At 42.3% G+C, this 16,230-nt stretch overlaps 1 protein-coding gene across 1 annotated transcript in view; it reads left to right on the top strand.

The window, feature by feature from the left end:
- Positions 1–16,230, top strand: part of LOC137522196 (potassium-transporting ATPase alpha chain 2-like) — a 120,657-nt gene that overhangs the window by 89,998 nt on the left and 14,429 nt on the right. Inside the window, exons 18-21 of the mRNA XM_068242227.1 lie at positions 2,369–2,523; positions 3,126–3,249; positions 9,645–9,790; positions 14,338–14,471. Coding sequence (XP_068098328.1) covers positions 2,369–2,523; positions 3,126–3,249; positions 9,645–9,790; positions 14,338–14,471 — 559 coding nt within the window. The remainder of the gene's footprint in view (positions 1–2,368; positions 2,524–3,125; positions 3,250–9,644; positions 9,791–14,337; positions 14,472–16,230) is intronic.

The following is a 16,230-nucleotide window of genomic DNA, read 5'->3' as shown; positions in this document are numbered from 1 at the left end:
GTGTGAGAAGTCTGACAGTGAGTAAGGAGGAGGGAGGCAGGAGAGGAGCAGTGTTTCATTTGACTTGCACAGCAGAAAGGAGGAGGTGACCCTGCTGTCTTGAATGAGGAGGAATGGAGTGGCTGAGGGTGAGCAGTTTGTTTGTCACAGACTCACAGCCAACCAGTGTGCTATTTTGTTGAGCTGCAGCATCTCATGTGAGAACACTAAATGAAGCAAAGTCTAAAACCGGCCCTGACTGTGCCTGTGCAGAAAGCCCTGGCCGCATGAGTGCAGCCAACGGACGCACTTACCTGCGCATGCACAGAAGCCTGGGTCAGTCACCTCTACAGAGGGGACACATGAACACAGGTTGACATTGGAACTGTGGCGAGGGACACTGAGACTTCTAGGGGCTAGAGGACTTTATTTAATCTCATGTATCCTTTGAAGGTATTACCCAAATCAACATTTGTTGGTTTGATGTCTGCATTTCTGTTCCACGACTAACACGGGACCATACTTTGTAAAATGGCGGTTAATCTATTCTGAAGCGCACGTGAGCATTATTGACATGCTTGCTCAAAAGTACTTTATGCTTACTGTAATTTATCTCATCCCACTTCCAATAAAGAGAAATTTGAAAAGAAAAATCCCTAAACTACTCCCCTTCGGGGTAAGTCTAAAACTACAGCTGGCTGAAAACTCGTGTTGAAAACTGCCTGCGCTAAGTTCATCAGAGCTGAGATTAAACAGCTATATGCAGAGCCGGATTTACAGCTCAGGAGCCTGTAGGCATAGGCGTTGTGGTGTCCTAAGCCCCGCCCCTCATCTCAGGCCACACCTCCATAATAGATAGGCATCCCTCATCCCCATTTGGTAACCCCATTCATCTATGTAGTAGATGTGTCCCCCAGCCCAAGTATAGGGAGCCAGATGTGTCCCCACCTCAGTAGTAAGTAGCCAGCCAATGGGTAGAGGGAAAACTTGGGGAGGGCAGCCACCTCTCCTACATAAGGAGCCTGTAGGCATGTGCCTACAATGCCTTATTGTAAATCCGGCCCTGGCTATATGTGTACCATCTCTGGCATTTTAAACCTGAAGTCTGAGGACTATGGTTTGATTAATGTGACAATATGAAGATACAAGCTCAGTATTCTAGCAATACTCAATAATAAATTGTTATTTATTGATTAATAATCCCCTCTTGATTCATTTTCAAAATTGTGTGTACTGCGCATAAAACTTAAAAGTCTTGACACAAAGTTTTGCACATGATGCACAAAGGAGCAACCACATATTTTATTAAACACCAATGCATGGTTTCATGTGTTCAGTGGCATAGCTAAGGACCTACGGGCCCCAATGCAAGTTTTACATTAGGCCCCCTCAAGCACTCTGTACTTAACAATTGATATGGCGCACCAAGACCTGCTTGTTAATGAATACTACTATTCAAAGCATCTATAGAAATGATTATTACCAGTACTGGACCAATAAGGAGCTAATACTACACTTGAGGGCCCCGATGCGGTCGCAACCTCTGCACCCTCTATTTCTATGCCACTGCATGTGTTAACTAGTAGTCACCCAATAAACTTTTGTGCTATTCCAATTAAAAGTGAGAGCATTTTACAACTTGTGTTATTTTTATGCTTGCACTGTAATTTTAAAATCATTCTTACACTATTACATAACAACAGTGCTAACAATAAAAATAATAAATAAAGTAATAAGCTTGTTTTAAAGCAAACCTGAACTGAAAATTAAAAGTAAAAAAATATCTACAAGTCATACTTACCTTCCATGTAGTCTACTCATCACTTGTTTTCTCCTCTCCTGCATCCTGTTTGTACACTGTGTTCGATGGAATTCTCCGTCCTCCATTTTGTAAATAGTCCGTAACAGCTTTTTGGTCAGCACACTGTTAAACTGTAATATCGCCCATTTGAGCCATAGGGAAACATGGACATTACCTTGCTCATTAGTTGTCCTTTCAGTTATAACTGACAGCAACTGATATATATATATATATATATATATATATATATATATATATATATATATTAACTGACAGCAACTGATATATTTCAGTTCTGACAAAATCTTGTCATAACTGGAAAGAATCATTGTAAGAAGAAAATGGCGAGCTTCTGAGAGGAACCGACGGTGAGGTAATTAATAAAAAATATTCATTGGCAGGAACATCATGTGTTTATCTTAAATATTTTTTCTTAGTTCAGGTTCACTTTAAAGCCACAGAAATTCTATATTAAAGTTAGTGTGTTAGTTTGGGTTTAGAACTATTTATTACCAAATTATTCTAATTTATGTATGTGTACATCCCAGTTTTTCTTAACCCAAGCTCAACAATGGTCTTTCCCTGCAGGACGCTTGATTTTTGACAACCTGAAAAAGTCTATCGGCTACACAGTCACCAAGAACATTCCCGAGATGATCCCTTTCATGGTCTATGTGATCATCAGCTGCCCCTTGCCCCTCGGAACCATCACCATTCTCTTCATTGAACTGGGAACTGACATTGTAAGTCAGAGTGGGGAAAGTATATATTTTGGACATACACTAGGAAGGACAGCAGTGGAGACAATCAAATTATAGCTTGCAGTTGCCTTATCAGCCAAGATGATCTAACTGAAACTTTACAAACTGCTTGTCTTATGGACAGTGAAGTAACTACCCAGGAATCACGCCCAACAGTGGTGGAAGACTTGGGGCCAGAGAGGTCCCTTTGTTGGAGCCTAACTCACCCTATAGTGCTCTACAGGTAGTTACTGCTACTGCTGTGGGACTAATTGCAGTGTTAACATTGAAAAGAAAATGCAACTGTCAATAAAACTCAATCAGGAGTGGTGAAAATTACTGTACAGTTTTTCTGACGGTCAATTGGCGTAGGATAGATTGTCCGTTTTTGGATTTATAGACCGAAGCAATTTTGGTCAGTCGTTTTTATAACTGGGGAAAAACTGAACACGTGTGTGATACATTGATCAGATTTTTCAACTGATACAATTAATCTAAAAATGTATTGTATTTTTCAAATGTAAGAGAAATATAAAAAAAATTGTCTCACGTGGGGCCACCACAGCCTTTCTCAAATTTTTCAACTTTTTCTCAAATTTCTGCAGATCCCCTCCATTGCTTTGGCTTATGAAAAAGCCGAGAGTGACATCATGTTAAGAAAGCCACGTAACCCCTACAAGGATCGTCTGGTGAACATGCAGCTGCTATCCTATTCCTACTTCCACGTAGGTAAGATCCAGTGTCACACATTTATAGCTAAGGTTCCCTAGATTCCTAGGAGAAACAGAAACCAGGCACCTACCACACTTAAACTTTGTACCTGAGGCGACATGTGACATGATGAGGTAAAAATGTGTATGTTCAGTGTAAAACATTATTACCTAGGCTGTTTTACTGGTTTTATTTTGCTGCCTGAAAGAGTTATTTTCTAGGCATGGAAGTGACAGCAAATTACAGCCATAAAAGTTTCCCTGGCAGAATAAAACTTTTGAGAGCAGAGGGAGATAGAAAAGGGTCAATACTTTGTGTATTTTAGCTCTGGGACACATAATAGGCTGCCACTGAGCAGAGACAACAAAACATTCAATCTACTGTGTAAATATTTAAATAAAAAATAAAACAATGAGATATCTAAAAAAAAGGTCATTTTTAGGAGTAGGAGGATAAATACAATTGTTTATTTCATCAGTTTATATTCACCTCGGGTTCATTTTAACCCTGGTAGCAAAACTGCAGATTTAAAATGGTGGTTATAAAATTAAACGGTATAAGGAAGTATATATGGTATAAGGTATAGATTATTATAGTATACATATTATAAGGAAGGCTTCTGTTTGGATGTCTAGTATGAAAGCTACCCATTTACAAGCAGTAGCTATTTCTAGATTTGTGTCAATAATAAATAAATAAAAATGACCGAAAATATATATTTAACCTACACTAGCTGTCTAGATGAAATTTCATTTTTAGATCTGATGATTAAAAAAACCCAGGACATACACTGACTACCTATTCTTTCAGGAAGCCAACGGCTGGGAATAGGCTCCTATCCGCAAAAAGCTCCCACAAAAATGGGCGGTGCCCACAGGACAGTTCCTCTGTGTACCCTAACCATCCTCCTGGTGGTGCCTAACCCTAACCACCCCCCTGCTGGTGCCGATTGCCTAACCCCAACCACCCCCCCCCCCCCCCCACCACCACCGGTGATGCCTAACCCCAACAACCCACCTGGTGGTGCCTAACCCTAACCTCCCCGGTGGTGCCTAACCCTAACCACCCTCTGGTGGTGCCTAACCCTAACCATACCCATTGCACAAACACCCTTACACACATAGAAACAATAATATATTTGATACCATAAAATACTTGACTATAAATGTCATGAATAGAATAATTTATATATTTGTAATAGAATAAATAACCTTACAATCACGTACACATTAAAAATATTATGAATAAAAAAAGTAATATATATATAATAGAATAAATTGCCTTACAATCACGTATGCATTAAAAATCTTAAAATTACGGTGTAATGAATTGCGGAGACACTGCCGCGCGGTCTGACAGCGGGCGGCTGATTCCGCGTGCAGACCGGCGGTTTCTCCGCAGCAGCATGCGTCTGGTTTGTCTGAGCCTAGTAGTGCACACAGATGGAGCACAGTAGGTGATTGGTTGAATGGGACTGGGCGGCGCTGAGGAGCGCTGTGCTATATATACTTCTCGCCTGTCAGTAGCTGGTTGTCTGCCGTTGCGAATGCTTATGTGTTAGCACTCAGACCATAGTCAGATCCCTCAGTGTGTTAGAACCAGGTGGTCCTGGGAATTCACACTTAGCCAGATTACTGTGTTGTTACTGTGTTATACTTTAGACCAGTTCCAGGGTGTTGAGACCACGGACCTCACACCCAAGATTAGGGATACTGTGTCATTGCTGTGTTATTCTTTAGACCAGTTCCAGGGTGTTGAGACCACGGACCTCACACCCAAGATTAGGGATACTGTGTCATTGCTGTGTTATTCTTTAGATCAGTTCCTGAGTGTTGAGACCACAGACCTCACACTCTAGACTAGGCCTCTACTTGATATTTGTTATGACCTATTGCTCTCTTGACTCTTCTCCTGCTCTCTGATTCGGTACCTTCGCATATCTGATTCCTGTTGCCAACCCTGCCTGTCCCTGGTTACCGAATCAGCCTTCTGTCTCTGTACTTTATCTGCTCGTGTGTTGCCGACCCGGTCTGGCTGACCCTTCTACCTGCGACATTCCCCCGGTGGGGTGTTCAGTAACTGCAGGGACTTCATGTCTCTCTGAGAGGACCTCTCTGCCATCCAGTCAGGGACTTTATCTCATAGGAGTCCTTTGATTGCAGTAGAGTCTGACTCCCAGCTGTTCAGGGAATCACTGGCTCTCTGTTTATCTCCAACTCTATCTAGGAGATACTCATTACACGGTCTAGGGTCACCTGCTCCTCAGGTGGTCCAAGCTCATATACTGCTGCACCAAACACTTACACTTTATCAGGTGTCCAGAGGTTAGTTATACTTGTATTATTGGTGATTCTGCAGATCATCAATAATCAGGTATATATCTGTATTCATGGTGATACTGCAGATCACCAATAATCAGAGTCTCTCTGTGTGCTGACACCGATCGTTACATACGGTAATATTAAAAGCGATATATTAGTAAGATAATAAATCTGAAAACTATAATTTACGCATTATAATTCTGAAAACAAGGTTAATACCAAAAGCGATATATTTGTAATACAATAAACTTGAAAACGATATTTAAGCATTATGCTTATGAAAATGAATTTAAAACGATAAAATAAGTGAAAGGAAAATATACTTATTACACTCCTGAAAGCGAAATTTAACCACTTAGAGCTATGTCCAGGAGGCCATGTGCACTCCCACGGCCAATCGTGCGCGTGCATGCGTGCTCCCGGTCGTGGATCGTTAGCTCAGCAATCAATGAATCGGGCCATGGTGCCCGATCACTGATTCCTCTCTTACGCTAAAGGTAGCCATACACTGGTCGATTTGCCATCAGATTCGACCAACAGATAGATCCCTCTCTGATCGAATCTGATCAGAGAGGGATCGTATGGCTACCTTAACTGCAAACAGATTGTGAACCGATTTCAGCCTAAAACCGTTCACAATCTGTTGTGGGGGTGGTGGTGCTGCCGCCGCTCCCCCTGCCCGCATACATTACCTGCTCCGCCGGCGCGAGTCCTCCCGGTCACCGCTGCTCTGTCTGCGCTCTGGTCTCCAGGTCCGGCATGCTTTGCTTCTTCCTGCCCGGCAGGAAGTTTAAACAGTAGAGCGCCCTCTACTGTTTAAACTTCCTGCCGGGCAGGAGGAACTGAAGCATGCCGGAGACCAGCGCGGACACGGAGCAGCAGTGACCGGGGGTAGTCGCGCCGGCGGAGCAGGTAATGTGTTGCCGCTCTATTGCGTCGGTCGTCAGGCAATCGAACGCCGCTAGCGAAGCGCTCCCTACACGCAGGCGATCGAAGGTAATTTTCCGCACGGAGCGATCGACGGGATCGGACGAAATGGATCGAAGTTCGGCGTGTAGCGCGAACGATTGGCAGCAGATTCGATCCCTGTGATCGAATCTGCTGTCGAAACGGCGGCAAATCGGGCCAGTGTATGGCCAGCTTTAGAGTGATGTCATGTAAACAAACCTAAGGTTGCCATCTTGTGGCCAAAAAGTAAAACTACATCTACATAAAAAAATAAAAAAAAATAAACATATATTTACATTAAAAAAATTACTATTTACATCCCACCCTCCCAAAAATACCCAAATAAAATGTTTAATAATAATAATAAAAAAAAAACATTACAGTAAAAAACAAACAAACACATAAATATTTACCTAAGGGTCTAAACTTTTTAAATATCTATGTAAAGATGAAATATTTCTATTTTTTTTTTATTATAAGCTTGTAAATAGTGATGGATGCAAAACGGAAAAAATACACTTTTATTTCCAAATAAAGTATTGTCGCCATACATTGTGATAGGGACATAATTTAAACGGTGTAATAACCGGAACAAATGGGCAAATACAATACGTGCGTTTTACTTATGGAGGCATGTATTATTTTAAAACTATAATGGCAGAAAACTGAGAAATAATGAATTTTTTCCATTTTTTTCTTATTCTTACTGTTAAAATGCATTTACAGTAAGGTAGCTCTTAGCAAAATGTACCACCCAAAGAAAGCCTAATTGGTGGCGGAAAAAACAAGATATAGATCAGTTCATTGTGATAAGTAGTGATAAAGTTATAGGCTAATGAATGAGAGGTGAACATTGCTCAGATGCATAAAGTGAAAATGACTGAGGGCTGAAGTGGTTAAAAACGATAAAATAAGTTAAACCAAAAGTCAAAATGAATTTGTAAACAATATTTGTCATAAACCTTATTCTGTAAAAGAAAAGTTTTGTTATCACGATCCCTGCAACCGCTATTTGTCAGGCGCCCTAATTTCTTCTCTGGCGCCCAATAGCTGATATTATGCATTGCAGCCCATGGTGCGCCCTTTTTGTCCATTAGCGATATGCACCCTTTGTTCCTGCTTCCCCTGCTCAGCCTCGAGAGACTTCTTGCGTCTACCCAGCACACGGTTACAACCAATCTTTAATGCACAAGGTACAGGAACTGATGGCTTAAAGAGACCCAGAGACAAAGATGATACTAAATTTATACATACCTGGGGCTTCCTCCAGCCCCATGAGCCTGGATCGCTCCCATGCCGCCGTCCTCCGCTGTCTCTGTCCGCCGGTACCGGGTCCCGTAATGTCGGCCAGTCGAGCCAGTCGACGCAAGCCCTGTGCATGCGTACAACTGGTCGCGGCCGGCGGAAGTGACGGGACCCGGTACCGGCGATAAAGGCAGCGGAGGATGGCGGCGTGGGAGCGATCCAGGCTTGTGGGGCTGGAGGAAGCCCCAGGTATGTATAACATCTTTTTTCATTTTTCAACTAGCCTTCGTCTCTGGTTCCCTTTAAAGAGGAACTCCAGTGAAAATAATGTAATAAAAAAGTGCTATATTTTTACAATAATTATGAATAAATGATTTAGTCAGTGTTTGCTCATTGTAAAAGCTTTCCTCTCCCTGATTTACATTCTGACATTTATCAAATTGTGACATTTTTACTGCTGGCAGGTGATGTCAGTGAAAGAAGCTGCTGCTTGCTTTTTTTGGCAGTTGGAAAAAGCTGTAAACAGCTATTTACCACAATGCAATGAGGTTCACAGACAAGAAAATGCTAGGACCATGGTCCTCACAGTTTCCTGTGGGAGGGGTTTCACCACAATATCAGCCATACAGAGCCCCCTGATGATCCGTTTGTGAAAAGGAATAGATTTCTCATGTAAAAGGGAGTATCAGCTACTGATCGGGATCAAGTTCAATTCTTGGTCACGGTTTCTCTTTAAGACTGTGGTACCACCAATATCACTAGGCAGTGGTACTGGCAATATAGCTTAGTCAAACAGTCCAGGGTCATACACGGAAATCAGATGACTGACAAACAGAGCAGTATCCAAAATCTAGTTAAACAAGACAAGAGTCATACACAAACAAACAATACCAGGGACAAACATGAGTCCGAAAAGTGGTCAAAAACTAGAAAAGATTGGTCCAGGCAGCAGTCAGAGGGATAGTCAGGTTTCAGGCAAAGGTAATAACAAAAGGTAAGAGGTAAGAGGTTTACACCCAGCAGATAGCTCCAGTGACTAACGTTATCAGGGGCAACTAGCAAGCCTGGCAGCACGGCTTTTATACAGACATCAACCTATGAGGAAGAGCCTCCCACACAGCTGACCAATGGAACGCACTTCCACCCAATAGTGATTGACTCTAGCAATAGAATCAATTACTTCCTGGTTAGCGATAGCACAAGAGAGCGTACACCGTGCGTCTCACATGCTCCCGTCACTTGGCAACAGTGGAGGATGCCTGACTATGTGCGCTAATGGAAACTTCAGCGATGCCATCCACACACTGCAAGTAGTCCGGTCATTTACTCCAGCTTCTGGAAGTAACTGACTTGCTGCTGGACCTAGGCGATGGTGAGATTGTGACAGTAACATGATGAATAAAATGTTTAAAAAACTGCAAGACATAAAATGAATAACAAATTGCAAAACACAAAAGGGTGAGAGAGCCCTGCCCTTGCATGCTTACGAGAGGGGACAAGAGGTGGGGTAGTATATAATATGCATACCTAGAGGCAGTGTGTTTTTAGGTTATCTAGTAAGGAGTACAACTTGGCCAGAGGTTGAAGGGGGAATGGCCTAAGTTAGAGCGCATGCTTTTAGGAGTAAGGGAGTGTTGAGGGAGCGTTTAAAGAAGAAAGGTGGAGAGTGACAAATGTGTTGAGGAAGAGGATTCCAGAGGAGGGGTGAAACACTTGAGAAATCTTGTGTACGTGAATGCAAGGAGGTGCTTTTAGAGGAGCTTCTAGAGAAACTAAAACAGCATTGTGATTCTCAAGATTTTTTTTTTTAATGATTGTTCCTTTAGAGCTTTACTATAAATATTTATCAGTTTAAAACCACACTTGATGACTCATAGTTTGGTTCTTGTTCCCATGCAGCGGCTATGGAATCCTATGCAGGGTTTGTGAATTTTTTTACCGTCCTGGCCCAGCAGGGGTTCCTTCCCATAGATACTCTGGGCCTTCGAGCCAACTGGGAGGACAAGACCATCAATGAGCTTGTAGACAGTTATGGACAAGAATGGGTAAGTAGCTATCACCGTCAGATGAATGTAAGGTGTGTTTACGCATGCACTACAACTGTTGCCCGTAGGGATCGGGACTCATTCCGAGGGCGACACATCTGGCCATGAGTGTGTATAGACATCACTCAGCTACAATTGAGCTATGTGTACTGTTGCCCGGGGACAGGGGGGGGGGGGGGGGGGGAGCAGGCAGAGTAAGGAGTTGATTTATGTGTTCACTTATCTGTGTCAGTTAAAGGGGAACTGTGACCAAAGATTGAACTTTATCCCAATCAGTAGCTGACACCCCCTTCCCCAGGAGGAATCTTTACCTTTTCTCGAATAGATCATCAGGGACTAGTGATGAGCAGAAAGTACACCTATGCGTAATTAAGCATCATAATTCACATTTAAGCATCACAATTGTAATGCAAAATTTCAGGGAAAAGTGTAATTAGTTTTGTATGTAAATGTAAGCATTCGTAATTATGCATGAATTTATGTGTAATTTACGCATAATTTCGTGCTGATTTTGGCGGGGAATAGCAAAGCTCCCATACATACTATTGCATTTGCTACCAAAATTGCTACATATGTTAAGGAGCACAGTGGGTACAAGTCAAAATAAAGAATCTTTCAAAAAGACATTGTATTTCTTGAGAAAATAGATTTTAAAAATACACAGAAAAATGGTTTTTAAACTCATTTTTTCTGAGTTTAAAAAACATTTTTCTTTGCATTTTTCAACTCGATTGTCTCAAAAACTACAAGGTCTTTTTGAAAAATTATTTGTTTTACTTGTACCCACTGTGCTCCTTAACATATGTAGCAAATTCGGTAGCAATAGTATGTATGGGAGCTTTTCTATTCCCCGCCAAAGTCTGCAGGAAATTACACGTAAATTACAAATGCGTGTACAAAATCATTCCGATTAACAATTAGTAATTACGTATAGGTATCATTGCGAAAATGTATGCAAAATTTCGCGTAACCGTAACTAAGTGATTACGATCATCACTATCAGGGACATCTGTATGGCTGATATTGTGGTGAAACCCCTCCCACAGTGTATTGGCAGGACCACGGTCCCAACGTTCCTCTTTAACCATTTCTGCTGCCCGGACGTGAAGCTCACGTCCGGGCGGCTGCTCTGCCACGCTTGTGCCGCGCTTCGGCAAGCTCCCGCGCGCGATCGTGGGCGAGCCCCCATGGTGTCCCCCGTTAGCCCAAGGATCAGTGAACGGGAACATGGTTCCTGATCACCGATCCGTGTCCCCCGCAGAAAAACCGAAGCGCTCTTACAAGAGGCTTCAGTCTTTCTGCACGTAAAAATTTCCGCATCCCCCTTGTGCTTCCGCTTAGCGAGAAGCACAAGGAGGGAAAAAACTCAAGGTGGCCATCTTGTGGCCAAATAGTAAAACTACATCTACATATTTTTTACATTAAAATTTACACATATAATAGCATTAAAAATTAACTGTTTAGTTCCCACACCAAAATATTACCCAAATAAAAAATTTTATGGAAAAAAAAAATTACAATTAAAAAAAAAAAGACATAAATAGTTACCTAAGGGTCTGAACTTTTTAAATATGCATTTGAAGGGGGTATACTACGAACAATTTTTAAATTATAAGCTTGTAAATAGTGATGGACGCAAAACGGAAAAAATGCACCTTTATTTCCAAATAAAATATTGGCGCCATACATTGTGATAGGGACAAAATTTAAATGGTGTCATAACCAAGACAAACGGGCAAATGAAATACATAGGTTTTAATTATGGTAGCGTGGATCACTTTAAAGCTATAATGGCCGAAAACTGAAAAATAATGAATTTTTTTCCATTTTTTTCTTATTAATCCTGTTAAAATGCATTTATAAAAAAATAATTCTTAGCAAAATGTACCATCCAAAGAAAGCCTAATTAGTGGCGGAAAAAAACAAGATATAGATCAATAAATTGTGATAAGTAGTGATAAAGTTATTAGCGAATGAATGGGAGTTGAAAATTGCTCTGATCCATAAGGTGAAAAATCCCCGCGGGCTGAAATGGTTAAAGAGGAACTGCTGCGAAAATTTTAAAATTTAAGACACATACAAATAAGAAGTACATTTCTTCCTGAGTAAAATGAGCAATAAATTACTTCTCTCCTATGTTGCTGGCATTTACAGTAAGTAGTAGAAATCTGACATTACCGACTGATGTTGGGCTAGTCCATCTCTACATAGGGGGTTCTCAGCATGCCCTTTGTTCTTTAAAAAGACACTACCTGAAAAAGATTTATACAAAGATGCTGATCAGCCTCCCTGCTCACCGTACACTTTTTTGGCAGTTGGATGGAGCAATTGCCATTCACTCAGTGCATTTTAAAAATAAGTAAATCCCTGAGAACCCCCCATTAGGAGATGGGTTAGTCCAAAACCAGTTCTGTCAGATTTCTAGTACCTACTGACAGCAACATAGGAGAAAAGTAATGTATGGCTCATTTTACTCTGGAAGAAACATACTTCTTAATTCTATAGGTTTACATATATTTTAAATGTTAAGTAAATGACTCTGCGAAACACTGGTACCAGGGGCTTAACAACTTCCCATAAGGCCCCCCTGCAAAATTGTCATGGGGCCTGGGCCCCCTGGAATTCAAACTTCTCCCCGCCATAACCGATCTCCCCCAACACACACCTTGCCCTATATGCCTGCAGAGTAGCACAGGTATCAGAGTAATAGTTACCTGCTCCAGCACTGTGGGTCTCCTCCATGCATCACAGCCGCACACTCTCAGCTGCCATTCGCTGGTTCCTGATCACATGACTTGCATTAGTCATGTGATCGGGAGCCAGCGAATGGCACCAGAAAGTGTGTGGCTGTGATGCATGGAGGAGACCCACAGTGCTGGAGCAGATAAATATTACTTCCTGTGCTACAGATTATCTTTAACCCTTTCGGGACCAGCACCCTCTGCCCCCTGAGGACCAGAGGGTGCTGGTCCAGCAAACTGCCGCTTCCGAACGAATCGCCGCAAGTTACTAACGCTCCCGCCGGACACGCTGCTCTTTCCCCGCTGCAGGCTGCTGTCTCTGCCGTCTCTATGATGGCAGAGCGCTGTGCGTCGGTCAGGAGCCGCTTTCATTGGCTCCTGACCCTGTCACTCCATGTAAGCCAATGGGAGTGGCTTACATGAATGACAGGGCCAGGAGCCAATGAAAACGGCTCGTGCCCGGCGCACAGTGCTCTGCCGTCATAGAGGCAGCAGGGCAGCACATTGCGGCGGGGGCAGAGCGGACCGAGCGACGCGGACGGGCTGGGGCGCACGGTCAATGGGACGTAGAGCTTACGTCCGGTCAGAACCGCAGCGCCCCCTGCCCAACGTAGATTCGTACTCGCTCGGTCCACAGGTAGTTAAATAATATTTTTATAGTCTCAAAGAGTTGTTCAGGATACCACTGCACAAGGCAGATCTGCTGATGTGCCTACTTTAGTTAACTCTTCTCTGCCTTTCCCAGCTAAATTGGGCAAAGCCTTCTTTAAGTTTAAATGTAGCAAATCTTTTACCTCAAGAGCCTTTGTCAGCCTTAAGCTGGCCACTAACGGTCCAATTTCTAGCGAAAAATCGTTTGGGCGATCAGAAATTCTGATCGGATTGTTTGTAAATAATGTCAGTTGATAGGCACAATCGATTATGAATGATTCTAAAAACAATCGTCCGATTGAATTTTCGTTGAACCAAAGTTTGGATTTTCTTGTTGGTCGTGATAGATAGGAAGCAATGATTGGTTAGTTGATGGTGTAGTGAACGATTTTTCGTCCGATCAGAATTTCTGATCACTCTAACGATTTTTCGCGAGAATTTTGACTGTTAGTGGCCACCTTTAGAGATTTAAAGGACCACTACCACAAAAACTGTAAAATTAAATACATGTGTATACATGCTTACATTTGTCCCAGAATAAAATGCACCATAAATTACTTTTCTCCTATGTTGCTGTCGCTTACAGTAGGCAGTAATAATGTGACAGATCTGACAGGTTTTGGACTTGTCCATCTCCTCATAGGGGGTTATCCGTATTTATTTTATTGTTTACAAAAGCACTCACTGGAAAAGACTTTTCACGCTATTTTAGCAATTGGCCAGCAAAGTTGTTGCTGGATAGTGTCATGTTTAAGGGCTCAGCATCTGGAACAGGTGTTCAAATATTAGCTCTTCCTGTTCAGTAAGTCAGCACCATTCAGTAAGAAGACTTTGGGCAAGACTCCCTAATGCTTCTACTGAGCACAGCCTAGAGGCTGCAGCTCAGGTGCTTTTGCGCCAGAAAAGTGCAATATAAATGTAATTTGTCTTGTCTTATAAAGAAAACCCTTAGAATCCTCATGAGGAGACTAGTCCAAAACCTGACAGCTATTTAGGTACCTTTTATCTCTGTCCACAAACAATCAGATTGAGGGGAGGATGGAGGTGGCTTTTGGGAAATAAAATGTACCCACATCTACACTTGGGTATTCAAGAAAGAACTGGTAGAAAGAGAAACAGGTTATAATTGCATGTATGCATCTCTTTTTATCACAGACATACACCCAGCGCTTGCATCAGGAGTGGTACTGTTACACCGCCTTCTTTATCAGCATTGTAGTCTGCCAGATGGTTAATGCGCTCATCCGAAAGACCAGGAGGAACACCATCCTCACCCGCAGATTTTTCAAGTAAGACGGAGCAAGTGGCCACCAAGATTGTTTTTCTGTGGCAAGCTACACTAGTAGACACTTTCCATAAGATTCTCTGTGGAGTAGCACTTTCTAAGCCCGTAACGTGAACAGCACTGTGTTTTTTTTTTTTGGTTTTTTTTTTGGGGGGGGGGGGGGGGTGTTGCAATTTCGCACAGTCTTACCCAGGCAGAGGTGAGAGAGGCTCCAGCCTCAGGGCGCAGTGTAGGAGGCGGCACACAGCTTACTCAGCTATCATTCCCCTATTGTGTTTGAAGCAGAGAGAAATAAGAAAAGGGGATACATGGCAGTGACTGCAAACCAGATAACTAGAGATTAGGGGGTTGGGGGCCCTAGGGTGCCTCAGTCTAATAGCAATCAGTGTGTGTTGGCTGGGGTGGGAGGGATGGAGGGGCGCACTTTGGGGTCCAAGCCTTGGGTGCTGGAGGACCTTGTCCCAGCTCTGGTCTCACCAGGAACTGTGGGATACATGAGGCAGTTGGGGCCTTTTTATTTCTTTGCGGCTCTGTTGCCGCCAGATACTGTAGATATAGGGATACAATCCAGAGTTCAGGATATCCTATATGGGGGATTCCTGTAGGGTAATTATATTTTAGGACCGGAGAGATAGATTACTTCCCTGTGGCTCCTTATGGCCAACACTTTACAGCCTGAACAATTCAGTAGATCTAAAATATAAGGGAAGACGCAGAGAGCCCAGTATAGTGTAGTATGTACTGTAAATTGGGTATGGAAGGTAAGTATAGGTAGGTTATACTCACAAACAAGGGTTACCGTCCAGGTAACCACTATGAAGGCAGGTGAGGAGATTAGACCTGTCCCCACTCAGGATTAAGAAGTCACTCTCTGTAGATCGGGAAAAAAGAAGAATTCCCTTCCACCAGGGACAGAGGCGCCAGGCTATGTACCGGACCGTATTGGTGATTAGCTCCTATTTATTGCCTGAGGAAGTGGGATATACCCGCGAAACGCGTTGCACCTTGTTCGGAGTATGTAAATAAACTGATTTTTGCTTAAAACAGCAATTTTTGTGTCTGTTTTGGAGGGGTAAGTCCACCGCTACCTACTTTATTTTATCCATTTTAAAGAAATATTGTTTTTACCCTGTTGGCGCCTCTGTACTACTTTTGCAATTCAGTAGATCTGCTCGCGAATCCTTCTAAGCACTCTTGTACCATATGTGGTTAATAATAATTGTTTGTAGTTAATCGTATAGTTGCTTTGGAGAGAGACCTTGTTCAACTCTTTTCCACAGGGCTTGAACGCATCTTAAAGGGGCACTATGGCGAAAAGTTGTAAAATTTAAAATATGTGCAAACATAGATAAATAAGAAGTACATTTTTTCCAGAGTAAAATGAGCCATAAATCACTTTTCTTCTATGTTGTCACTTACATTAGGTAGTAGAAATCTGACAGAAGCAACAGGTTTTGGACTAGTCCATCTCTTCGTGGGGGATTCTCAGGGATTTGTTTATTCTCAAAAGCACTTAGTGAATGGCAGTTGCTCTGTCCAACTGCCAAAAAACTGTGTAGTGAGCAGGAAAGCTGGCTAGCATTATTGCTTTAAATCCTTTTTAGGAAATATCTTTATCCTACTAATCCTACTAATATAATAAATGGGAAAGTTCGGATGTTTGGATGTTTGGATGTTTGGATATTTGGATGTTTGGATGTTTGTTACTCGATAACGCAAAAACGGCTGAACGGATTTGAATGAAATTTGGCACACACATAGTA

The sequence above is a fragment of the Hyperolius riggenbachi genome, chromosome 6 (genome assembly GCF_040937935.1).
Source record: "Hyperolius riggenbachi isolate aHypRig1 chromosome 6, aHypRig1.pri, whole genome shotgun sequence".
Lineage (NCBI taxonomy): Eukaryota > Metazoa > Chordata > Amphibia > Anura > Hyperoliidae > Hyperolius > Hyperolius riggenbachi.
This window is presented reverse-complemented; position numbering and strand designations above follow the sequence as displayed.